Source organism: Pan troglodytes, chromosome 7 (genome assembly GCF_028858775.2).
Source record: "Pan troglodytes isolate AG18354 chromosome 7, NHGRI_mPanTro3-v2.0_pri, whole genome shotgun sequence".
NCBI lineage: Eukaryota > Metazoa > Chordata > Mammalia > Primates > Hominidae > Pan > Pan troglodytes.
This window is the reverse complement of record NC_072405.2, coordinates 75,519,713-75,544,641: the sequence shown is the minus strand read 5'-3', so window position 1 is coordinate 75,544,641 and position 24,929 is coordinate 75,519,713. Positions and strand designations below refer to the sequence as shown.

Here is a 24,929-nt window from a genome sequence, read left to right as displayed (position 1 = left end):
AATCCTTGCCACAGAAATTACAGCTTCCTAGTGCAATCACCTATGATGAGTAGACATAGACATGTGACACAAAAGGGGGTGATACAAAAGTAGGCATAGACATGCAGTGCAAAAGAGTGAGATGTGGATAGGTAGATGGTATAAAATATGTCTAGCACATGTACTATTCTAAGGAATTTGGATGTTTGAAGATATATAAAATGAGAGAGAGAGAGTGATATTTAGAAAGAAACCTTTGCAAGCCTATAAGGAGTGGTTCTCAACCACAGCCTGCACTAACCTTACCTGGGGAGATTTAACAAATTCCAATGCCAAGTGCCACCCCAAACCACTTAAATTAGAAACTCTGGGGGTGAGACACAGTGATAAATATTTTTTAAAAGTTCTCCCAGGTGATTCTAATAGGCAGCTAGGCTGAGCACTTAGTGATATGGAACAATGAGCCTCAAATTTGGCTACACATTGGAACTGGCTAAGGAACTTTTAAAACTACTGATACAGAGAAGGTCACAGAATACAAAGTCAAAATATAAAAATCAATTGTATTTCTATATATTCATAGCAAACAATTGAAAATGAAATTAAGAAAACACTACCATTTTAGTAGCATCAAAAATATCAAATATTTTTAGAACCAATTTAACAAAATATTTGCATGACCTTTATAAAAACATCACTGAGAGAAATTAAAGAAGACCTAAATAAATGGAGAGATATGCCACATTCATGGATTGGAAGACTCAATATTATTAAGATGTTAATTCTCCCCAAAATTGATTTACACGTTAAATACAGTTCCAATCAAAATACTCAAAGGCTTCTTTTTGGTTGGTATTAACATACTGATTTGGCTGGGCTCAGTGACCCACATCTGCAATCCCAGCACTTTGAGAGGCCAAGGCGGGAAGATCACTTGAGCCTGAGAGTGCAAGACCAGTCTAGGCAATATGGCAAGACCTCATCTCTACAAAAAACTAAAAAAATTAACCGGACGTGGTGGTTCACGCCTCTGTTCCCAGCTACTCAGCAGGCTGAGGTGGGTGGATCACTTGAACCCAAGAGTTTGAGGCTGCAGTGAGTCATGATTGTGCCACTGCACTCCAGTTTGGGCAACAGACCGTGACCCTGTCTCAAAAATAAAAATAAACTGATTCTAAAATTTATTTAAAAATGCAAAGGATCTAAAATTTTTTTAATCTTTAAAATGAAGGATAAAGTTGCATTACCTGATTTCAAGACTGAACATAAAGCTACAATAATCAAGGGAGTGTAGTATTGGTATAAGTATAGAACAATAGATCAAAGTATTAGAAAAGAGAGTTCAAATAGATTTACATCCAGTTCAATTTTATACCCAGATTCTGCCTAGTTCAATTGAATTTGAACAATGGTATCAAAACAATTTAATGGGGAAAGGAAAATCTTTTCAACAATTAGTGTGGAAAAATTGGATAAATGCATAGGAAAAACATTAACTTTAACTCATACCTCCTACCAATCTCTGGGAGATTAAGGCAGGAGGATTGCTTGAGCCTGGAAGTTTGAGACCAGCCTAGCAAGACTTATCTCTACATAAATAAATAAATAGTAAACTAAAACTATAATGCTTCTAGAAGAAAACATTTAAAAACTCTTCATGACCTTGGGATAGACAAGGATTTCTTCTTCTTTTTTCTTTTTTGAGACAGGGTCTTGCTGTGTCGCCCAGGCCAGAGTGCAGTGGCACAGTCTCTGCTCACTGCAACCTCCGCCTCCCGGGTTCAAATGATTCTCCTGCCTCAGCCTCCCCAGTAGATGGGATTACAGGCACTCACCACTATGCCCGGCTAATTTTTTTTTTTTTTTTTTGTATTTTTAGTGGAGACGGGGTTTCACCATGTTGGCCAGCCGGCCTCGAACTCCTGACTTCAGGTGATCCGCCCACCTCAGTCTCCCAAAGTGCTGGGATTATAAACATGAGCCACCGCGCCCAGCCAGACAAGGATTTCTTAAACAGAAGTCAGAAAACGCTAAGCATAAAAGTAAATAATAAATTGAATTTCATCAAAACTTAAAAAGCCTGCTCATCAAAGATACCTTTAGACAATTTTTAAAAAGCTTTATATCTGGAGAAAAATTTTATAATACATATATTTGGCAAAGGACATGCATCCAGAACAACTAAACTAACAAATGAACAAACACTTTATAAAAACAGACACTTCATAAAAAGAGATATATGAGTGGCCAATAAGCACATGAAAAAGAGTTCAAATCAATAGTCATCTCGGAAACGCAAATTAGAACAATGACGTATCATTTCATTCCCACTAGTATGGCTAAAATGCAAAGGGCTCACAACACCAAATGTTGATGAGGATGGAAACAAGAGGAACTCTTTACATTGTTGGTAGGAATGTAAAATGGTACAACCACTTTGGAAAACTGGCAGTTTCTTTCTTTTTTTTTTTTTTGAGACTGAGTCTTGCTCTGTTGCCCAGGCTGGAGTGCAGTGGCACTATCTCGACTCACTGCAACCTCCACCTCCTGGGTTCAAGCAGTTCTCGTGCCTCAGCTTCCCAAGTGTAGCTGGGTCTACAGGCGCATGCCACCATGCCCAAATAATTTTTGTATTTTTATTAGAGATGGGGTTTCCCCACATTGGCTAGGTTGGTCTCAAATTCCTGACCTCAGGTGATCTGCCTGCCTCAGCCTCCCAAAGTGCTGAGATTACAGTCATGAGCCACTGCGCTCAGCTAACTGGCAGTTTCTTATAAAGTTATAGGCCAGGCACAGTGGCTCATGCCTGTAATCCCAGCACTATGGGAGGCCAAGGCGGGTGGATTACCTGAGGTCAGGAGTTCGAGACTAGCCGGGCCAATATGATAAAAACCCTATTTCTACTAAAAATACAAAAATTAGCCAGGTGTGGTGGCATGTGCCTGTAATCCCAGCTACTCGGGAGGCTGAAACAGGGGAATTGCTTGAACCCAGGAGGCGGAGGTGGCAGTGAGCCAAGATGGTGCCATTGCACTCCAGCCCGGGCAACAAGAGTGAAACTCCATCTCAAAAAAAAAAAAAAAAAAGTTATACATATACCTTATGACCCAGCAATTCTTCTCCTAGGTATTTACCCAAGATAATGAAAATACGTGTCCACAAAAAGACTTGTGCAAGAATGTTTACAGCAGCTTTATTCATAATAGTCAAACATGCAAAACCAAATGTCTTCCACTACGAGAATAGATAAATGAATTTTGGTACATTCGTATAATGAAATGCTACTCATCAACAGAAACAATGAACTACTGATGTACACAATTGGATCAATTCAAAAATATTTTGTTGAGTAAGAGAGACTAGACCCAAAAGAGGATGCACCCAGATATGATTTCATTATCTGAAGTTCAAGAACAGGAAAATTAATCTATGGTGACAGAGATCACCAGTGAAGATAGGAAATGATTGGAAGAGGGAAGGAGGGAAATTTCTGGGGTGATAGAAATGTTCTATATCTCATTGTGGTGGTGATTAAAGGAGTGTATGTTATTTGTCAAAACTCAATGTTTTTAGTGATGATAATAAGATCTGATTATTTCACTGTATGTAAATTTTACCTAAAAAGAAAAAAACAAACCAATCTCTCACACAGCCCCAAATATCATTTAAAAAGTCAAAAGGTTAATGGCAAACAGAAAAAGAAAGGCCTTAATTTACATGCATCACAAATCAATAATAAATAGATAAACAACATAATAAAAACAACAATGATCAAGAATGGGAGGTTCATAGAAAAATAATACATGTTTAATAAGTTTTATATGATGCAAAAATTATTTCCAATTAAATAAATGCAAATTAAAATAAAATACAATTTTCCACCTATCAGATTGCAATTTTTTTTTTTTTTTTTTGAGACAGAGTCTCGCTCTGTCACCCAGGCTGGAGTGCAGTGGTGCAATCTCGGCTCATTGCAACCTCCGCCTCCCGGGTTCTAGCAATTCTCCTGCCTCAGCCTCCTGAGTAGCTGGGACTACAGGCGCGCGCCACCACACCTGGCTAATTTTTTGTATTTTTAGTAGAGACGGGGTTTCACGGTGTTAGCCAGGATGGTCTCGATCTCCTGACCTCATGATCCACCCACCTCAGCCTCCCAAAGTGCTGGGATTACAGGCCTGAGCCACCACGCCCAGCCCAGATTGCAAAATTTTAAAGTTGGATAATGAGGTGAGAGGATCGCTTGAGCCCAGGAGTTCAGCCTTAGCAACATAGGGAGACTTTGTTTATATAAAAAATTAAAAAATTAGCCCAGTGTAGTGGCGCGCGCCTCTAGTCACAGCTACTCAGGAGGCTGAGGCTGGAGGATCACTTGAGCCCAGGAGGTTGAGGCTGTTGTGAGCCATGATCATGCTACTGCATTCCAGCCTGGGTGACAGAGTGAGACCCTGTCTCAAAAAATAATGTTAACAAAAATATAAGTTTGATAATATCCAGAGCTGGTGAGGCTGTGAGGAAAAAAATTCTGTCAGTAGAAGAATAAAGTGGTACAATCTTGGCATTTGGTACCATATTTACATCACCAGTGGCAATTTAATTTTAGCAAAACATAATCTGTTCAATTAAATTACTGTTAATTTCAATTTTATTTTTTTCTATTTTAAATTCATTTTGTAAATTTATTTTTTGCTTTGGAATTGCATACAAGATACTAAATAGGGAACTTATTTCTAACTTTGTGAATATTTAAGCAAGTTTTAAGGAAAGGGTACTTGCTAGTGGGGAGCGACAAAATGCTAAGTAGAGGCTTACTCCAAAGTTAGGATGATGTTCCCCCCAAACAGTAATTATGGCACTTCTGACAGCCTTATCTGGATGCAGTGAGTCAATATTACTGATGGAATATTGAAGAAAAATAAGAAAATGGTTAGTTTGTTCCTTAGGGGGAAGATTATTCAAAACAAAGTACAGAAAGAGAATACAGAGCTAGGGAATAGGGGGAAAGGAAGGCTGGGAAGGATGCATTTATTTACAAAGGTCTGAGTGGGGAAATAGGTTGAAAATTGGAGTAATTCAACTTATCACTTATCAATTTATCTTTCAAAGGTTTTGAATTTTATTGATAAAGATTGATTTAAATACTTATACTGGCTCAGAAAAATTCTAAATATTCTTGTAATAATGCTCATGGAAAGGATGTATGCACATCTGTGACCAATTAATATTTGTAAAAATTCATGTCACATATATACCTGTCTATGAGTAGAGTATCACTTGTTATAATTAAAATATCCAGGCAATCTTCCAGTTCCTTGTTACGGTCAGTTGTCTGTACTAGACTCATCAACAAACAGAGCTTGAGCAAATTGTAAGTCCCAGGAGGGGTAATTTGTGATGCAAAGATATTGGCAAGTATTGCTGTAAACTTCCAGCATGAGCTGGAAGTTAAGGAGAGGAGACACCTGAAGTTGTCACTAATTCCTGAAGGAACTGAAAGTAAATATTAACATATATATTAGAAAGGGTTTTAAAACAAGACAACATTATAGATATTTGACTCCCTTTATCTAAAATGTTATCAAATTATAGTTCTAATAATACCATATTCTTTTTTTTTTTGAGACAGGATCTTGTTATGTTTCCCAGGCTGGTCTTGAACCCCTGGCCTCAATTGATTCCCCTGCCTTGACCTCCCAAAGTGCTATGATTACAGGCCTGAGCCACCATGCTTGGCCTTTAAATTCTTAGAATGATATTAAATTATGGTTCGAGGTCATGCTAGTTTACCATTTCTACCTCAGGGAACGTAATAGAAGGAAGAAGTCACCCCTTGTGTCCACATAGATTGGCTGTGGGTTGTAGGCAAATCCCTCATTCTTCTCCTTTTAAGATCTATGTGAGCAAACCAGATCGTGGAGTGCCTGCATTGCTGTGTTTGCTCCTATATTTCTATGTATCACCTTCAGAGAGGAATAATAAGCAGAATGGGAAATATTTGAATGTTGCTGTTAAATAGAAAGATTTATATTCCACTACTTTGAAAGCGCTGTACTGTAGTATACTGTAAAATTCTAGATCTTCTCCATCCTCTCACTCTCCACCTCCTGAAAGGAATGAGTGATTTATCCAATTGGTAATTTGGGTGGAACAGCTGTGCGTGTATAACCTAGTCCCATTCTCCTTCTTTCTGGGCTGCCATCAAAAAGCAGTGATTTCCTCTAACTAATCCATGCCCATGGACTAAAAGAGGCCTACTTTAGTCCAGCTTTTGCCACATTTGGGTAGTTAAATACATCTCATTCTGGAGTTCAGCATAAGAAAGCACACTCTCCACCTACAGAAAAGTCATGTTCTGCTACCAAATCAATAAATTTTTAAACACTTAGCAGAAAAATATTTAAAAGATCACTAAACCCTCTATAATTCATCAGTGCTTTCTTTCTTTAACATTTTTGTTCTTTTAAGAAGCTTTTCTCTTCAAGTACGTAGAAGTATTTAGAATCTACTTGCATTTAAATTCAACTTGGGTCTCTATTACTACTGATGATTATCCACAGTATGGAGGCTAAAGAAACTTCATCTTGGGCCAGGCGTGGTGGCTAATGCCTGTTATTCCAGCACTTTGGAAGGCCAAGGTGGGCGGATCATGAGGTCAGGAGTTTGAGACCAGCCTGGTCAACATGGTGAAACCCCATCTCTATTAAAAATACAAAAATTAGCTGGGCGTGGTGGTGAGCACCTGTAATCCCAGCCACTTGAGAGGCTGAGGCAGGAGAATCCCTTGAACTCTGGAGGTGGAGGTTGCAGTGAGCTGAGATTGCGTCACTGCACCCCAGCCTAGGTGACAGAGCAAGACTGTGTCTCAAAAAAACAAAAAAAGAAAAAAAAAGAAAAGAAACTTCATCTTGGAAGCTAATCTGCTATGTTGACTTCTGATAATCTGCGAAAGCTCGGAGATTTCCAGTTGATCTATTGTTCCTCATGCAAGAGCACATACTTACCATAAATCCTGCCCTTAGATCAATCAACCTTGATAAATTAATACTTACTGTAAATCCTGTCCTTAGATCAATTCTTATCCAATCCCTCTGAAGCATGTGTACTCTTTCCCTATCTAATTCCTGGGTCTGGGGGTAATAGCATGGAGATCTACCTGTCTTGTGGCTGCCCAAGATCATGCTTCTGTCCTTAAGTTCACCAGTAAAACCACCCTATAATGACAAGCTGGACTTGTCTGCCTCCTTTGTTTTCTCAGGTTCTTCTGCATTTGGGGATCACTTTGAATATATATAGCCCATTCAGGGAACATACGGATTACAAAAAAATCCAACTCTATTCAAGATTTAATCAGCCTTTTCTATATTTAGATACTTGTGAGCCAAGTTAAAAGAATAGGTCTGCTCTCCACTTTTGTTTACATAATGCTAACGCATGTTGGAGTTGTTAAAGGAAATTATCAGTAATAAAGGTGATATTTTGGTCCTCATCTGCCTTTATCTTATTTCTTGATTTGGTTCAGAATTCAGTTGAGGAAAAGGACGCTTTTTTTTTTTTTTTTGAGACGGAGTCTCTATCACTCAGGCTGGAATACAGTGGCACAATATTGCCTCACTGCAACCTCTGCCTCCCAGGTTCAACTGATTCTCCTGCCTCAGCCTCCCAAGTAGCTGGGATTACAGGCACCTGCCACCATGCCCAGCTACTTTTGTATTTTTAGTAGAGATGGGGGTTTCACCATCTTGGCCAGGCTGGTCTTGAACTCCTGACCTCGTGATCCGCCTGCCTCAGCCTCCCACAGTGCTGGGATTACAGGTGTGAGCCACAGCGCCCAGCCAAGGATGCTACTTTATTAAGCTCTCCTTCTCAGACCACAACAGTTAACCCAGAATTGCCTTGGCTAGTGGTATAGAAAAATCCTTTGACTAATCTCTAACCTTGAAACATTTTTCTCATTATTAATTATTTTAAAAATTAAAATAAGGCTTAGCCCAAAGAAATAAGTCCTATATGCTAGAAAGTTTCCACAACATTATCCTGTTTTATTTCCTTCATGTACTTATTATCTGAAATTGTCTTTTGCTTACTTTATATGTATATTGACTGTCTGCCATGTGACTTAAGAGCAGAAACCTTGACTGTCCTGTTTACAACTGTATTCTTAGTGCTTAGAGGAATGCCTAGCACATAGGCAAACAATACTTATCTGCTGAACAAATAGATTTAAATTTAAATATTTGTTAATATATAATACTAAAATTTTCCTTACCTTTTGAATTACAAAAAATTATGCTATTTGCTTCTATACAGACAGCAGGTTGTGAGGTTTTTACACAGGTTGGAATTCCAATAATTTTATATTCATTTCCTATATTCATTTTATTCACTGATTCATCTAAAATTATTAAAGACAGAAGAAAATGCATATTCACTAAATGAACTTTGTACATGAACATATGGTTCAAAGATCCAGAACTAGTAAAACAATTCAGTAGTTGAGTTAGGAGTATTTACTTTTGTTTAGGATAATATCCATATAGAGTGACACTAATAATATAAACTGATGCAATTTTATTGCTGATAAATTTTTATTCTTATGTGCTATGATGAATTAACTTCAAGAAGCATGTGATATAGCAACTAGACACTCTTCTATAATATGGTCAAAAGAAAATAAAATTATTCTATATAAGATGAAACATTTTTCTATTCAATGAAAAGGAATGTTAATAAAAATGACCTTATAAATGATAATTTTATTTGAGAGGAAAATAATTTTCCTGTCTACAATACCTGTAAGTACTTGTAAAAACATTATTTAACCTATAAAATATGTGGCTTTTTGTTTGTTTTTGAGACAAAGTCTCGCTCTGTTGCCCAGGCTGTAGTGCAGTGGCACAATCAGTTCACTGTAACCTCAAATTCTAGTGTTCAAGCAATCCTCTTGCCTCAGCCTCCTAAAGTGTTGGGATTACAGGTGTAAACCACCATGCCCAGCATGTAAGATATTCTTATCTGTACTTTATATATGAAGAAACTGAGAGGTTACATGGCTTGCACAAGGCTAAATAACTAGTAAGAAGCAGAACTGAAATTCACATTTAGGTTTGCCTATCCTCAAAGTCTACCCTCTTGCATTATACTAGGTTCCTCTCTCATACCTAGAGCTTGGGCAACACTTTGGATGAGTTCAAAATTTATTTTAAAAAACACACTAAAAATTTTGATCCTCCATTCCACAGTTAGAAGTTGGTTGGTTGTAAAGCTATGAAAGAAAGGTTTACAGGGAGGAGCAAGGGTTAACTTATCTCTGTGAAGATCAGAGTGGTCTTCCTTTTTTTCTCTTTTCTCTCTAGCCCCAGAGAGCTGAACGATAACTCCAATATTTATGTAAGACACACACACAGAATAATAGGAGATCCCATTGTCTTAAAATAACTGTGACCCTGGGACTTAGCTCAGTGCTTGGGACACATTAGGTCCTAATATCATTTTAAGTGAGTGTTGTATGACTGAATGAATAATTGATAATATTAACTAAATATGACTCTTTTAAAACACTCAAGAATTAGAAGACTTGTGATTCTTAAGCTATAGAAGTAACATTTATAATTTATAAGCATAAACAAGTCAATTGCTTTTTTTCTTTTTTGAGACAGAGTCCCGTTCTGTCACGCAGGCTGGTGTGCAGTGGCACGATATTGGCTCACTGCAGCCTCTGCCTCCCGGGTTCAAGTGATTCTCCTGCCTCAGCCTCCCAAGTAGCTGGGATTACAGGCATCCGTCACCACGCCTGGCTAATTTTTGTATTTTTAGTAGAGATGGGGTTTCACCATGTTGGCCAGGCTGGTCTTGAACTCCTGACCTTAGGTGATTTACCCTCCTAGGCCTCTCAAAATGTTGGGATTACAGGTGTGAGCCACCGCGCCCGGCCAGCTTTTCATTTATTATTTTTATTTTGTTGTTATTATTATTATTTTGAGACAGGGTGTCTCTCTGTTGCCCAGACTGGAGTGCAGTGGCACCATCATGGCTCACTGCAGCCTCCAACTCCTGGGCTTAGGCGATCCTCCCACCCTCCCACCTTAGCTTCCCAGGTAGCTAGGACTACAGACACATGCCACCACATCTAGCTAATTTTTTATTTTTTAATTTTTTGTAGAGATGGGGTCTCACTATATTGCTTAAGCTAGTCTCAAACTCCTGGCCTCAAGTGATCCTCCCACCTCAGCCTCCCAAAGTGTTGGGATTACAGGCATGAGCCAGCCACTGTGCCCAGCCAATTACATATTTATAGCAATTTTTTTTTAGTTCAAACAGAATTCACTTACCTCTTAGGAAAATTGTAAGTGATTGAAACCTAAATGGCTGGTTGTTAGAATATCCTTGAAAAGCACGAAGTGCCTTTGTGGCAATTATTTCAACTATTTGTTTATCTTAAAGCAAAGAGCAAAAAAGAATTAGATATTAGAATATATATTCAATTTAATTTCCATATTGAAATATCAGACACTATTTTAAAAATTATAATTACAAAATATAAATGCATATTACCACCAAGTACTCTAAATTTTCTGTCTTCTTGAAGTGAAGATGCACATAGATTACACAAAAAGTCATTTCTTATCGTTGCAGATTCTGTAGCACCAGGCACATGCACTCTTATATACTGAAATCCTGAAAGAAAACAGTGGTAACATACATTTGCTTTCAGATTTAGCTGTCTATTTTGTTTCTTTTGTTGTTGTCATTTTTTAATTTTTAGTTTTATATTTTCTTTTTTCTTTTATTACTGACACAGATTGTAGCTATTACAGTCCTTTAAAATTAGTCTAATTCAAAACAGAATTAATTCAGTTTTGCACTTGGGTTCAGGGTAGTTCAATTAACAGTTAACAGCTGTTTTTTGCAAGGCACTGTGCTAAGGCACTGGCAATATGGATGCTTAAGCACACAATTTCTATATGTGGCAGTGAGAAACAGATAATTTCCACCTGTGGTATTCATTTGCAGAGTGTTCAGAGAGAAGAGAGGAGGGTCAATCAACCCAATTAGAGGTGGTGGGGATAATTTTGAAGTCCTGCAGAAGGACTAAACTGAAGTTAAGCCAAAGGGTTGAGAGAGGACATTAAACGTTTCACTCACAACGTCATGAAATAATGTGTGAGAGAAGCAAGTACTTCAGCAATATAGGTGCACTTGTTAAGATGGGGGTTGGGGAGAAAAGGAGAAAAAATGCATTTCAAGATTATGCAAAGTAAATATATAAACATTAGGAGACATAAAATTTTTATTCAATTTTTTTCTATTTTGTGTTTTATAACTAATTGTAAATATGATTTAGGATTAAACAATAAATTGTTCAATTTTTTTTTTTTTTTTTTTTTTTTTTAGGGTCACTCTTTGTCATCCAGGCTGGAGTATAGTGGCATGAACACAACTCACTGCAGCCCTGACCTCCCTGGCCCAAGCAATCCTCCCAACTCAGTGTCTTGAATAGCTGGGACTACAGGCATGTGCCACCATGCTGGGCTAATTTTTGTATTTTTTGTAGAGACGAGGTTTCTCCATGTTGCCCAGGCTGGTCTCAAACTCCTGAGCTCAGGTGATCCTCCCTCCTCAGCTTCCCAAAGTGCAGGGATTACAGGTGTGAGTCACCATGCCTAGCCAATTGCTTAATGCTTTGATTTTCCTATTTAACATTTACCTTTTGAAAGAGGGCATGCTTCATCTGAACAAAGAAATCTTGCCCCTTGTGTATACTTGGTTACAGTTGTCATTGCAATCACAATTCCTTGCATCATATAAAATCTCTGAGATGTATAATCAAGTGGAAACTCACAAAGATCAAGACCATAACTTGGCAGGGGAGGTAAATGTGTTAATTTCAGCACTATATTAATCTAATAAGAACATAAAAATGGTATTAATGAAAATTGCAAATCCAATTTGACTTGTATTACAATATAGTAAGTATATTATAGAGTAAGTCAAGTAATGATATGTTAATGTTCTTAGGAACCAAAATTTTAAGCATTAGAGAAACGACATTCAAGTATAAAATTAAAGAAGTAAAAATCCTGTAATCTAATATTTTAATTGAAAATAGCATTATGAACTTTAAATTTTTCCTTAAATATACACAATTTCTGACCATATCCACTGAAAAGACTTAAAAAACAATGTCAACCAGGGCCAGGCACGGTGGCTCACCCTGTAATCCCAGCACTTTGGGAGGCCAAGGCGGGCAGATCACGAGGTCAGGAGATCGAGACCATCCTGGCTAACATGGTGAAACCCCTTCTCTACTAAAAATACAAAAAATTAGCCGGGTGTGATGGCGGGCGCCTGTAGTCCCAGCTACTCGGGAGGCTGAGGCAGGAGAATGGCATGAACCCGGGAGGCGGAGCTTGCAGTGAGCCGAGGTCGTGCCACTGCACTCCAGCCTGGGCGACAGAGTGAGACTCCAGCCTTGGTGACAGAGTGAGACTCCATCTCAAAATAAAATAAAATAAATAAATAAATAAAATAAAACAATGTCAACCAGGTAGCAAAGAAGCACGCCTAGTGCCCAGATTGTGATCTCTTGTTAAGTTATCATTTCTCACTAAAAGGAATCAGGATTCCTTGGGGGAAATGGCTGATTTCAGGCCTGGGATAGAAAATATAGCAGATGGACTTGGGGTATGGTCTAACAAATGGCCTGTGTCAAAAGGACATAGGAGCAACCTTGAAGGGACCCCCAATGACAAAAGGTAGGCTAATATGAGCATCAAAAGGAATGACAAAGATTCACTGAAACATACCGTATATATTTAAAAGTTCATGAGTTCCTTATATTTAAAAATGGAAACCCTCCCCCTCAAAAAAAATTGGCCATTATTGGAAGCTGCTAGATTTCAACTCATTACTCTTTATAAAGGCAAAGAATCAAACATTTACCCTGCCTTTCCTGTACAAATTGTATTTCAGAGTAACTAAATAGCTGATGAGAGAAAATTACTCTTACAGAAGAATTTCAGCTAATTCAGAAAGAATGCTAAAATTAGAAAAATTACAGTTTTGCATCTCCTAATGAAATAACAAATTCTAGGCAATGAACATCAATGGCTGCTAAAACCATTAGGTGAAAGTTGATGGGAAACTGTATAATGGAGAGATGAGAATGACATCACAGGAACCCACTAATCAATTGTGACACTGTTAAAAGTGCAACAATAGATACCATATCCTCCTGATATAGCACAATATGTAATACATTACACTATTATGTATTCTTGTCAAGTGATTTGAATCTGAATCTAAAAAGCCTTTACAGTCATCTTCTATTTTAGAAATATGAGGTTGGGAAATAAGATAAATAGCCCTACAAGGAAGCAATTAGACAAATCAAGATTATATAACGTAGGACCAATTAGTTTCTTCAAAAAGGTAATGGTCTAAAAAGGGAGGGAGAGGAAATGGCTCTAGATTGAAAGAGACTTAGTGAGATGTAAGAACCAATTATAATGTGTGAACCTTGTTTTGGCCCTGATTTGGAACAAACCTATTTTAAGATATTCTTGAAACAATTGGGCAAATTTAAATGTAAACTGGATATTAGATAATACCAAGGGAATTATTGTTACTTTTGTAGGGGTGATAACATTCTGGTTACATAACAAAAATGTCCATGGCCGGGCACAGTGGCTCACACCTGTAATCCCAGCACTTTGGGAGGCCGAGGCGGGTGGATCACCTGAGGTCGGGAGTTCGAGACCAGCCTGACCAACATGGAGAAGCCTCGTCTCTACTAAAAATACAAAATTAGCCAGGTGTGGTGGCATATGCCTGTAATCCCAGCTACTTGGGAGGCTGAGGCAGGAGAATTGCTTGAATCTGGGAGGTGGAGGTTGTGGTGAGTCAAGATCATGCCATTGCACTCCAGCCTGGGCAACAAGAGCAAAACTCCTTCTCAAAAAAAGAAAGAAGAAAAATGTCCATAATTTTTACAGGTTGATACTAAAGTATGTAGGGATAAAATAATAGAATATCTGGGATTTGCTTTAAAATAATTTAGAAAAAAATTGATGATGCAGGTATGAAAAAATATGACATTGAATCTGAGTTGAGTGGTAGATATATGAAGGTTCACTGTATTATTCCCTTTACTTCTGGGTATGTTTGAAAAGTTTTATTATAAAAGTGTCTAATGTTGGCCAGGCGCGGTGGCTCACGCCTGTAATCCCAGCACTCAGGGGGCCAATGTGGGCGGATCATGAGGTCAGGAGTTCGAGATCAGCCTGGCCAACATGGTGAAACCCTGTCTCTACTAAAAATACAAAAATTAGCTGAGCGTGGTGGCGGGCACCTGTAATCCCAGCTACTCGGGAGGCTGAGGCAGGAGGATTGTTTGAACCCGGGAGGCAGAGGTTGCAGTGAGCTGAGATTGTGCCACTGCACTCCAGCCTGGCGACAGAGCGAGACTCCATCTCAAAAAAAAAAGAAGTGTTTAATGTTATAAAGGATAATACAAGAAATAAAGATGCCTATGTAAGATATTCTATTGAATTTTGAAAAAAAGTAGTATCCTTTTAAATAAAAAGTCTATGAATATAAAAATATTTTTTTACAAGTCATCATGTAAATCTGTACCTGTTTGCTTAGTTAAATGTAACTAAAACTTACTTGCGTTTCAGTCTGCAATTGTCCAATTAATGAGAGAGTCTTAACAGCAATAAAACAGACCTGTGATTTCAAACAAAAAAAGTTACCAAAAATTCCATGTGGCATAAAATTATTTCTTTTTTTGACTTACTGATTGAAAGACTTCAGCAGCTTTTAAAGGTTGGTGTAAAATGTGATTTCCAAGCTCAGCATCTAATTCAACAACATCAGAGGGATTTATTAAAATTTTGAATCGATAGACAGCATAGCTTTGTTTTGAATCTATGAAAATATACAAATGTAAAAGTCAGGATAGCTATGTGTAGGAGTTTATTTGAAAGTTTTAAAAATAACTCACCTTTGCTGAACGTACCATTGTAGTACTTGCAATCATCTATAAACTTTTGGAGGCCTCCACTTCTGTCAAGATAGATGAGGGCCGCCTCTTTCATTTTTAGATTTGACATTTTCTCCTGGTTAATATTTCTAATTGATTAAACCACAATTGTTGATAAAAGCTATAGATGGCGAAACTCATAGAAAGGATGTGAAAACCTAGAAATAAAATTAATTTTATTTTTGAAAATCTCTAATAAGACTTTACAAATTATTAAAGTTGACAGTGAACTAAAACTAGGCAAAATTTCCAACTTAAAAACATTCCTACCCAATGAAAACAAAATTTTTGTTTTCTTTTGCCAAATAACTTCTTTTTTTTTTTTTTTTTGAGATGGAGTCTCGCTCTGTTGCCCAGGCTGGAGTGCAGTGGCGCAATCTCAGCTCACTGCAACCTCCACCTCCCAGGTTCAGGCGATTCTCCTGCCTCAGCCTCCCAAGTAGCTGGGACTACAGGTGTGTGCCACCATGCCCGGCTAATTTTTTGTATTTTTAGTAGAGATGGGGTTTCATTGTGTTAGCCAGGATGGTCTTGATCTCCTGACCTCGTGATCCGCTGGCTTCAGCCTCCCAAAGTACTGGGATTACAGGTGTGAGCCATCGCGCCCAGCCCAAATAACATTTTTATCAAGACTGTTATGAGATCCTCCACAAGATCGAAAACTTAAAAACAGGAACCTCAAATGTCTCTTAACAGAGGTACTCCCAAAAATGTTTGTTGAGATAAACAATATCTGATGATGAGGGTCCTTTCCAGGTGTTGTTTAAAAAATGAAACTGGTAAAAGTTGTTTCATAAATTCAATCTAAGTAACAAAATATAGTAGAATTAGTATTAACCTGGGAAACCTGAGAACTTGGTTCTAGACCCAGCATTTCCTGGTTGCTATGGGGAAATCATCTGACCTCTCTTGGCTCAGTATCTATCTGTAGGAAAGGAAAGTGTTGTATCAGATGATTAAAGCCCCTTCCAATTTTAAATATTGTGTCAGTGCCCAACATAAAACATTAAACCACAGTAATGAGTAAAGAATGGAATATGTGAAATTCATTGAAAGACAGCAAATACTAATTGGAAACAATATATGTCAGTAGTTGTAACAGGTGCTAGAAATAAAATGATTAATAGGTGCTAAAAATAAAATGATTAAGATTGGATCCTGCCTTTCAAGAAGTTGCTAGGCAGAGACAGAGAAGTCAGAAATAATGACTAACACGTTATTCATTCATTACCAGGTTGTTGTTTTGTTTTTTTTTTTTTTTTTGAGATGGAGTCCCAACTCTGTCGCCCAGGCTGGGGTACAGTGGCACTATCTTGGCTCACTCCAATCTCCACCCCCTGGGTTCAAACGATTCTCCTGCTTCAGTCTCCCAAGTAGCTGGGATTACAGGCATGTGTCACCCGGCCCAGCTAATTTTTGCATTTTTAGTAGAGACGGGGTTTCACCATGTTGGCCAGGTTGGTCTCGAACTCCTGACCTCAAGTGATCTGCCCGCCTTGGCCTCCCAAAGTGCTGGGATTACAGGCGTGAGCCACTGCACCCGGCCTCATTACCAAATATTTATTTGGCACCTACTATAGGTTGGATACTAGATTGTCCTAGGCACTTAAGGATACTAAGATGAGTAAAATGTTGTCCCTAGCCTTCAGAAAGAGTGCAGTGAGAGAAGACATATATGTAAACAGTTACACGGCAATTTAAGTGCTGTAACAGAAATATGAATATACCAGGTAGCATGAAAGGAACAACATATATGAAATATTTCACAAAATTTGGGGTCATCCTTGTATATGGGTCATAACATTTTCCATTATTTTAAGACATTTCCATTGAAGATGGTGGGGTCATAGGGAAGAAGCTATGAATTCTACTTTAAGGTGACATTTCATAGACGACTATTTCACTAATTGGAGGAGAGGTGAAGAGAAAGAGAAAGTGTTCCAGAGATGGAGGTCACCTTCCACCCCCATTATCAGTTTTACACTACTGGATCCACACACCCACTACGTGGAGTTCAGGCTACTTTCCAAAGAAAACCAATTAAGACTGTCCTTTTTGCTACAACATAAAAGTGAAACTTTAGCGTTTATTTCTCTGAGGCCATAAGTACAATGATCTCAAAATGCGTGTTGTGTTCAGAACATCACGTCTTTGCTGCACTAGAACATTAGGTTTCTGGGGTGGAATGAAGGGCGACTATTGGTAATTAAATGGTTGGGTGAGGCCAGATTATGTACGCTTTTGAAGATTATATAGGCAAAGGGAAGCCATCAAAGTTTTTTTAAGGGGGTTAGTATTATAGTCAGATTTTTTTTTTTTTTTTTTGAGACAGGGTCTCACTATGTTGCCCAGGTTGGAGTTGCAGTGGCGTGATCTCGGCTTGCTGCAGCCTCTACCTCCCGGGCTCAAGCTATCCTCCCTTCTCAGCCTGGGACTATAGGCACATGCCACCACATCCAGATAATTTTTAATTTTTTTGTAGAGACGGAGTTTTACTGTGTTGCCCAGGCTGGTCTCCAACTCTTGGGTAGCTGTCTCATCCTCCCAAAGTGCTGGGATTACAGGTATGAGCCACTACGCCTAGCCCATAGTCAGATATTTATTTTGGAAACCTGTGCCTGCTGCCAATGTGGAAAGTAGGTTGGAATAGCGGGAGAGCTGATAATCAGTTTCTGCCTATTGGAATATTCCTACAAGTTGGATGGCCTGATCCAGGGCATTAGGAACGAAATGGAATGGAGGAGATCGATTCTAGAATTTTAAAGATTGCACACTGGACCTGGTGATCAGTCTACAATACGCAGAAGAGTAATCGAAAGCTAAGTGGGGTTTTAATATGGGTATGGGTGGATGCTGCTGCTCTAATGGAAATACAGAGCCCAAGGAGAAGTGTTAAGGACATGAGGCAAAGTTCCCTTGAGATATCCTGACTTTGAGGACTCCTGGGATTCCCTGATAGATGTAAGCAGGAGGGGGCCATAAATCAGGGCCTGGAGTTCGGTGGCATCAAAGGAGTTAGAGCTAAGTCTGGGTGTCACTGCGTAAAGCGGAGGCCCTGGGGAGTGGACGCGTTTTCACGGAGGCATATTAAGTCGGGAAAAGACATAGAAGCCTGTGGAAAAGCGTTAAGTGAGGGAACAGGGATAAAATTCTAACTCCCTGTGTTCCCTTAGTCTAACGAACACCGAATGTTGCTGCACGTGGAACAGGCGCGGATTCTGTCTTCTCTTCGTGCCCTGTCAGCACCGGGGATGAACTGGTGAGGGGAAGACTGCAGGAAAACACTTCACAACCAAAGCGGATGAAAGCGAGTCCAGACTCATGAGGACCCCTCCCACTGACAGCGGTGACCTCGAGTTAGTGGGACCCCAGCGCTGTAGTGCTTTGCACTCACCTTGACTCCCACCGAGCTTGGCGGTTGCTCTCCGCCTGCAGCCTAGGCGGAGCGGAGCCCTAGCGCGCATGCGCGCACATCCCGGCCGTTGGCTGCGTGCGCGGGGCCTGTCGGGACCGCCCGCGCCCTCCGGTCAGCAGGGGAACTAGCCGGGCTTGTTCCCTTACGTTTTAATATCTTCACTCTTGCTCCCTCCCAGCGAAGCAGAGAAAAGATAGGTCTACGTTTGGTTTTTGTTGTTATCTCAGGCAAATGATGTTGATGTTTAAAAAATTTAAAACGCTGCTTCAGGGAATGCAAAATGTCTAGTCACTTTGGAAGACATTCCAGTATTCCCTCGAAGGACTCAACATAAAGTTACCCCATGATCCAGCAATTCCACTCTTAGGTATTTATAAATACACCCAAGAAAATTGAAAACATATGTTCACACAGAGACTTCTACACGAATGTTCATAGTATTATTCATAGTAGACCCAAAATGGAAACAATATGAATGCCCATCACTGATCAATGGATAACTGTGGTGTAAGCCATACAATGGAATGGTTTTGGCCATAAAACGTGATGAGGCACTAATACATGCTACAACATGGATGAACCTGGCAAACACTATGTAAGAAGCCAGACACAAAAGGCCATATGTTGTGTAATTTTGTTTATATGAAATGTCCAGAATAGGCGAATCCATAAGGAAAGAAAGCAGATTTGTGGTTGCCCAGAGGTTGGTTGAGAATGCAGAATGATTGCTAATGCGTATGGGATTTCTTGTTCTTTTTAAATTGTGGTAAAATATACATAAAATATACAATTTTAACCATCCTAAAGTGTAGTTACACTACCTACGTTCACACTGTGCACTCATCACCACTATCTGTAGAACTGTTTTCATTTTCCCAAACTGAAACTCCATACACATTAAACAACTCCCCATTCTTCTCTTCCTCATCCCCTGGCAACCATCAGTCTTTGCTTCCTTGAATTCGACTACTCCAGGTACCTCATGTAAATAGAATCATACAGTATTTGTCCATTTGTGATGGGCTTATTTCACTTTGCCAAACATCTTCCAGTTTCATCCATGTTGTAACATGTTAGAGTTTCCTTCCTTTTTAAGGCTGAATAATATTCCACTGTGTGTGTACCATATTTTTTGTTGTTCATGAATTCACACAGGTTTTCTTTTAGAAGTGATGGAAATGATCTAAAATTGATTGTGGGTGATAGTCGCACAACTCTGAATCTACTGAAAGCCAGTTGATTGTACATTTTAAATAGTTGAATTGTACAGTACTTGAATTAAATCTTACTGAGGTTGGCCGGGTGCGGTGGTTCACGCCTATAATCCCAGCACTTTGGGAGGCCAAGGCGGGTGGGTCACTTGAAGTCGGGAGTTGGACACCAGCCTGGACAACATGGTGAAACCCCATCTCTACTAAAAATACAAAAATTAGCCAGGTGTGGTGGCGCGCGCCTGTAATTCCAGCTACTCTGGATTAATACTATTAGCAGACAGGATAATCACTTGAACCCAGGAGGCAGAAGTTGCAGTGAGCAGATATCGCACCATTGCGCTCCAACCTGGGTGATAGAGCGAGACCTTGTCTCCAAAAAAAAAAAAAGAAACTGTTACCAAAAAACCCCAAACCCTTAAATTGTACCTGCTTCTCCACCATTAGTATTCCCTTTTTTTTTTTTTTTTTTTTTTTTTTTAAGACAAGGTCTACCTCTGTCCCAGGACTGGGGTGCAGTGGCCCAATCAGGGCTCATTGCAGTCTCAATCTCCTGGCTCAAGTGATCCTCTCACCTCAGGCTCCCAAGTAGCTAAGACTTCAACTGTGCCTGGCAAACTTGTACATTTTTTTTTGTGGAGACAGGGGTCTCATTTTGTTTCCCATGCTGGTCTCTTACTCCTGGGCTCAAGCAATCATCCACCTCAGCCACCCGAAGTGCTGGGATTACAGGCATGAGCCACCATGCCCGGCCTCAACCTTTAGTGTTCTTGATACAGTTATCAACTCTGCTCCATTGCATTGGGTTGGATCATTTTCCATGAAAAAGTAATTGAGGTCATCCCTTTTCATATATAATAGGGGTGGCAAAACACCTCAGAGTTTGTTTCTCTGGGAGAATATAATCTATTTTAGTTGTGAGATAAAATACTTTTTCAGAGTAGAAATCAATTTACAACAACAATGAGGATGTTCAAATTGTCTTGTACTACAATTCTGTGGTAATAACTACAGTTTTAGATAAGAATAGGCTATGGTCTGGTGATGGCCATTGTATTTTAAAGTAGAATAAATTCTTCTAGAGGGTATCCATATATTTTAAAGTTTTTTTTTGAGATGGAGTCACGCTGTGTTGCCCAGGTTGGAGTGCAGTGGCATGATCTCTGCCTCCTGGGTTCAAGCAATTCTCATGCCTCAGCCTCCCGAGTAGCTGGGATTACAGGCACATGCCACCACGCCTGGCTAATTTTTGAGTTTCTCGTAGAGTTGGGGTTTCACCATGTTGGCCAGGCTGGTCTTAAACTCCTGACCTCAGGTGAACCGCCTGCCTTGGCCTCCCAAAGAGGTAGGATTATAGGCATGAGCCACCGCGTCTGGCTATTTTAAAAAGTTTTGATTAATCAGTTCATAGCATAACATCGTTCGTTTCTGCACCAGAGTAATAGTTTTATATCAACCAAGTCCAGCAAAATCTTCTAATAGATTTTTATGTATTTAATACATCCTATAAAATATCTGCACAGTCAGGCATGGTGGCATGCACCTGTAGTCCCAGCTACTAGGGAGGCTGAAGTGGGAGGTTGCAGTGCATTATGGTTGCACCACTGGACTCTGGCCTAGGTAAAAAGTGAGACTCTTAGAAAAAAAAATCTGTTAGACCTAAAATCAGAATTTAAAACCTTAAGAATTCAGCACATTTTATACATTGCAAACTCTCTGAAAATGATAGCGATATCTAGAGTCAAAATGCCATTGCTGCTTATTGCTACATACTTTCAATACTTTATTTTTACAAAACATCACTAAACAGCAGGAACAAATTACATGCAATCTGGTAAAATGGCTCAAATATTAAGGTGGTAGAATTATGAATTATTTTTATTTTTGCCTTTCATATAGCTTTTTTGCCTTTTAATATTTTTCATTGAGGTATAATTCATATGTAGCAAAATGAACGGCTCTTACATATTGTCTTATGAGTTTTTGAGTTTTGAGAAACACAAAGCTTTTATTTTTTATTTTTTGTTTTTATTTTATTATTATTATTATTATTTTGAGATGGAGTTTTGCTCTTGTCTCCTAGGCTAGAGTGCAATGGCTTGATCTTGGCTCACTGCAACCTCCGCCTCCCAGGTTCAAGTGATTCTCCTGCCTCACCCTCCTGAGTAGCTGAGATTACAGACACCTGCCACCATACCCGGCTGATTTTTGTATTTTTAGTGAAGACAGAGTTTCCCCATGTTGGCCAGGCTGGTCTCGAACTCCTGACCTCAGGTGATCCACCTGCCTTGGCCTGTCAAAGTGCTGGGGTTACAGGTGTGAGCCACTGCACCTGGCCAATTTTTTATTTTTAAAATTTTTTTCAAAGCTTTCTTTTAATTTTAATTTTTAAATTTTGTTTATTTTTGCCATGACATATTTTCATCAGATAATTAAAAAAAATTTTTTTAGACACAGTCTCACTCTGTCACCCAAGCTGGAATGCAGTGGTGCCATCTCAGCTGACCGCAACCTCCATCTCGTGGGCTCAAGGGATCCTCCCGCTTCAGCCTCTGCAATAGCTGGAACTATAAGCGCATGCCACCACACCTGACTTAACAGGTATTTTAAAGGATGTATTAAATACAGAAAAATCTATTAGAAGATCCTTCTGCCTCAGCCTCCCTAGTAGCTGGGACTACAGGTGTGCACCACCACACCCAGCTAATTTTTTTTGTATTTTTTGTAGACAGGGTCTCACCATGTTGCCCTGGCTGGTCTCAAACTCCTGGGCTCAAGCAACCTGCCCATCTCAGCTTCCCAAAGTGCTAGGATTGCAGGTGTGAGCCATCACGCCCAGCCAGCCTTGTAATATATATTAAAGTCAGGTAATGATGCCTCCAGCTTTGTTCTTTTTTTTTTTCTTTTTGTTTGTTTTTTTGAGATGGAGTCTTTCTCCGTCACCCAGGCTGGAGTGCAGTGGAGTGATCACAACTCACTGCAGCCTTGAACTCCCAGGCTCAAGTGATCCTCCTGCCTCAGCCTCCCAAGAAGCTGGGACTACTGGCACATGCCACCATGCCTGGCTAATTTTGAAATTTTTTTGTAGAAATGGGGTCTCTCTTTGTGGCCATGGGCTCAAGTCATCTTCCTGTCTTGGCCTCCCAAAGTGCTGGGGTTATAGGTGTGAGCCACCCAGCCAAGCTTTGCTCTTTTTGCTCAGGCTTTGTTTAACAATTCAGGCTCTTTTTTGGTTCCATATGAATTTTAGGATAGCTTTTCTAATTCTGATAAGAATTGCATACAATCTATAGGTTGCTTTGGGCATCATGGTCATTTTAATGATATTAATTCTTCTGATCCATGATCCACGAGATGTTTTTCCATTGGTGTCATCTTCAATTTCTCTCTCAGTGTTTTGTAGTTTTCCTTGCAGAGATCTTTCACCCCCTTATTTACATTTATTCCTAGGTGTTTTTTGGTTGTTGCTGCTGCTTTGTTGCTATTGTAAATGGAACTGCCTTCTTACTTGCTTTCTCAGCTAGATCATTATTGGTGTATAAAAATGCTACTAGCTGGGTGCAGTGGCTCACGCCTGTAATCCCAGCACTTTGGGAGGCCAAGGTAGGCGGATCACCTGAGGTCAGGAGTTCGAGACAAGCCTGGCCAACATGGTGAAACCGTGTCTCTACTAAAAATACAAAAAGTTAGCCGGGCGTGGTGGCGGGCACCTGTAATCCCAGCTATTTGGGAGGCTGAGGCAGGAGAATCGCTTAAACCCAGGAGGTGGAGGTTGCAGTGAGCCGAGATCGCGCCACTGCACTTCAGCCTGGGCAACAGAGTGAGACTCCGGCAAAAAAAAGAAAGCTACTGATTTTAGTGTGTTGATTTTGTATCCTGCAATTTTACGGAATTCATTTTTCAAACCTAAGAGTTTTGGGGTGGAGTCTTTTACTTTCTTTCTTTCTTTTTTTTTTTTTTTTTTTTTTTTTTGAGACAGGATCTTACTCTGCAGCCCAGGTTGGAGTGCATTAGCGGTGCAATCACAGCTCACTGCAGCCTTGACCTTCTGGGCTCAAGCGATCCTCCCACCCTTGCTCCCCAAGTAGCTGTGACTTGGGGAGCAAGTAGGTAGCTGTAGATGTGTACCAACGTGCCTGGATAATTTTTTATTTTTTTGTAGAGACAGGGTTTCACCATGTTAGCCAGGCTGGACTTCAACTCCTGGACTCAAGAGATCTGCCTGCCTTGGCCTCCTAAAGTGTTGGGATTACAGACATGAGCCACTGTGCTTGGCCAGGTTTTTCTAGATATAGGATCAGGCCAGGCGTGGTGGTTCATGCCTGTAATCCCAACACTTTGGGAGGCTGAGGAGGGAGGATTGCTTGAGGTCAGGAGTTCGAGACCAGCCTGGGCAACACAGCAATACCTCATCTCTACTAAAAATGAAGTTAGCCAGGCATGACTGGCTAGTTTATCACATATGATAAACTACAGGTGTGTGCCTGTAGTCCCAGCTACTTTAGAGGCTGAGGTGGGAGGATCACTTGAGCCTGAGATTGAGCTACAGTGAACCATGATTGCAGTACTGCACTCCAGCCTGGGCACCAGGGCTAGAACATGTCTCAAAAGAAAAAAAAAATCATCAGTGGAGAGGGTCAATTTAACTTCCTTTTTTTTTTTTTTTTGAGATAGTCTCGCTCTGTCACCCAGGCTGCAGTGTAGTGGCACCATCTCAGCTCACTGCAACCTCTGCCTCCCTTCTGGGTTCAAGCGATTCTCCTGCCTCAGCCTCCCTAGTAGCTGGTATTACAGGCACCCGCCACTACGCCTAGCTAATTTTTGTATTTTAGTAGAGATGGGGTTTCCCCATGTTGGCCAGGCTGGTCTCAAACTCCTGACCTCAAGCAATCCACCTGCCTTGGCCCCCCCAAAGTGCTGGGAGTACAGATGTGAGCCACTGTGCCTGGCCTAACTTCCTCTTTTCCAACGTGGATGCTTTTTCTTTCTCTTGCCTGATGGCTTTGGCTATGACTTCCAGAACTATGTCGAATAGAAGTAGTGAAAATGGGTGTCCTTGTATTGTTCCAGTTCTTAGAGGCAAGGCTTTCAACTTTTTCCATTCATTGTATTACCTCTGGATTTATCATATATGGCCTTTATTATTTTTAGGTATATTCCTTCTATGCCTTGTTTTGTTGAGGGTTTTTATAATAAAGAGATGTTGAACTTTATGAAATGCTTTTTCTCCATCTATTGAGATGATTATGTATTTTCTCCTTCATTCTGTTGATGTGATGTATCATGT

General features: G+C 39.8%; 1 protein-coding gene and 1 long non-coding RNA gene across 27 annotated transcripts in view; one reads left to right on the top strand and one right to left on the bottom strand.

Annotated features, from left to right (window-relative positions):
• The window catches only part of MCMDC2 (minichromosome maintenance domain containing 2), a 121,653-nt gene extending 103,141 nt beyond the window's left edge, over nt 1–18,512 (bottom strand). For 15 of the 24 annotated variants that reach the window (XR_008536915.2, XR_010159262.1, XR_010159261.1 and 12 more), the window contains exons 1-9: nt 18,411–18,488; nt 14,993–15,174; nt 14,771–14,901; nt 14,641–14,700; nt 11,681–11,876; nt 10,528–10,650; nt 10,305–10,409; nt 8,243–8,368; nt 5,229–5,466 (exon numbers count right to left, since the gene is read on the bottom strand). Coding sequence is in view for 19 of the 24 variants with exons in the window: in XM_016960224.4 (XP_016815713.1) it covers nt 5,229–5,466; nt 8,243–8,368; nt 10,305–10,409; nt 10,528–10,650; nt 11,681–11,876; nt 14,641–14,700; nt 14,771–14,901; nt 14,993–15,086 (1,073 nt within the window). In the remaining 5 variants the exon portion in view is untranslated. Of the gene's footprint in view, nt 1–5,228; nt 5,467–8,242; nt 8,369–10,304; nt 10,410–10,527; nt 10,651–11,680; nt 11,877–14,640; nt 14,701–14,770; nt 14,902–14,977; nt 15,175–18,410 lie in introns of all 24 variants that reach the window. The other 9 variants (XM_054657355.2, XM_054657351.2, XM_063816343.1 and 6 more) reach the window with 5 other exon arrangements.
• The window catches only part of LOC107976540 (uncharacterized), a 69,523-nt gene continuing 62,800 nt past the window's right edge, over nt 18,207–24,929 (top strand). For 2 of the 3 annotated variants that reach the window (XR_008536917.2, XR_010159264.1), the window contains exons 1-2: nt 18,523–18,798; nt 22,094–22,243. This is a non-coding gene — a long non-coding RNA (uncharacterized LOC107976540). Of the gene's footprint in view, nt 18,799–22,093; nt 22,244–24,929 lie in introns of all 3 variants that reach the window. The other variant, XR_008536916.2, reaches the window with a different exon arrangement.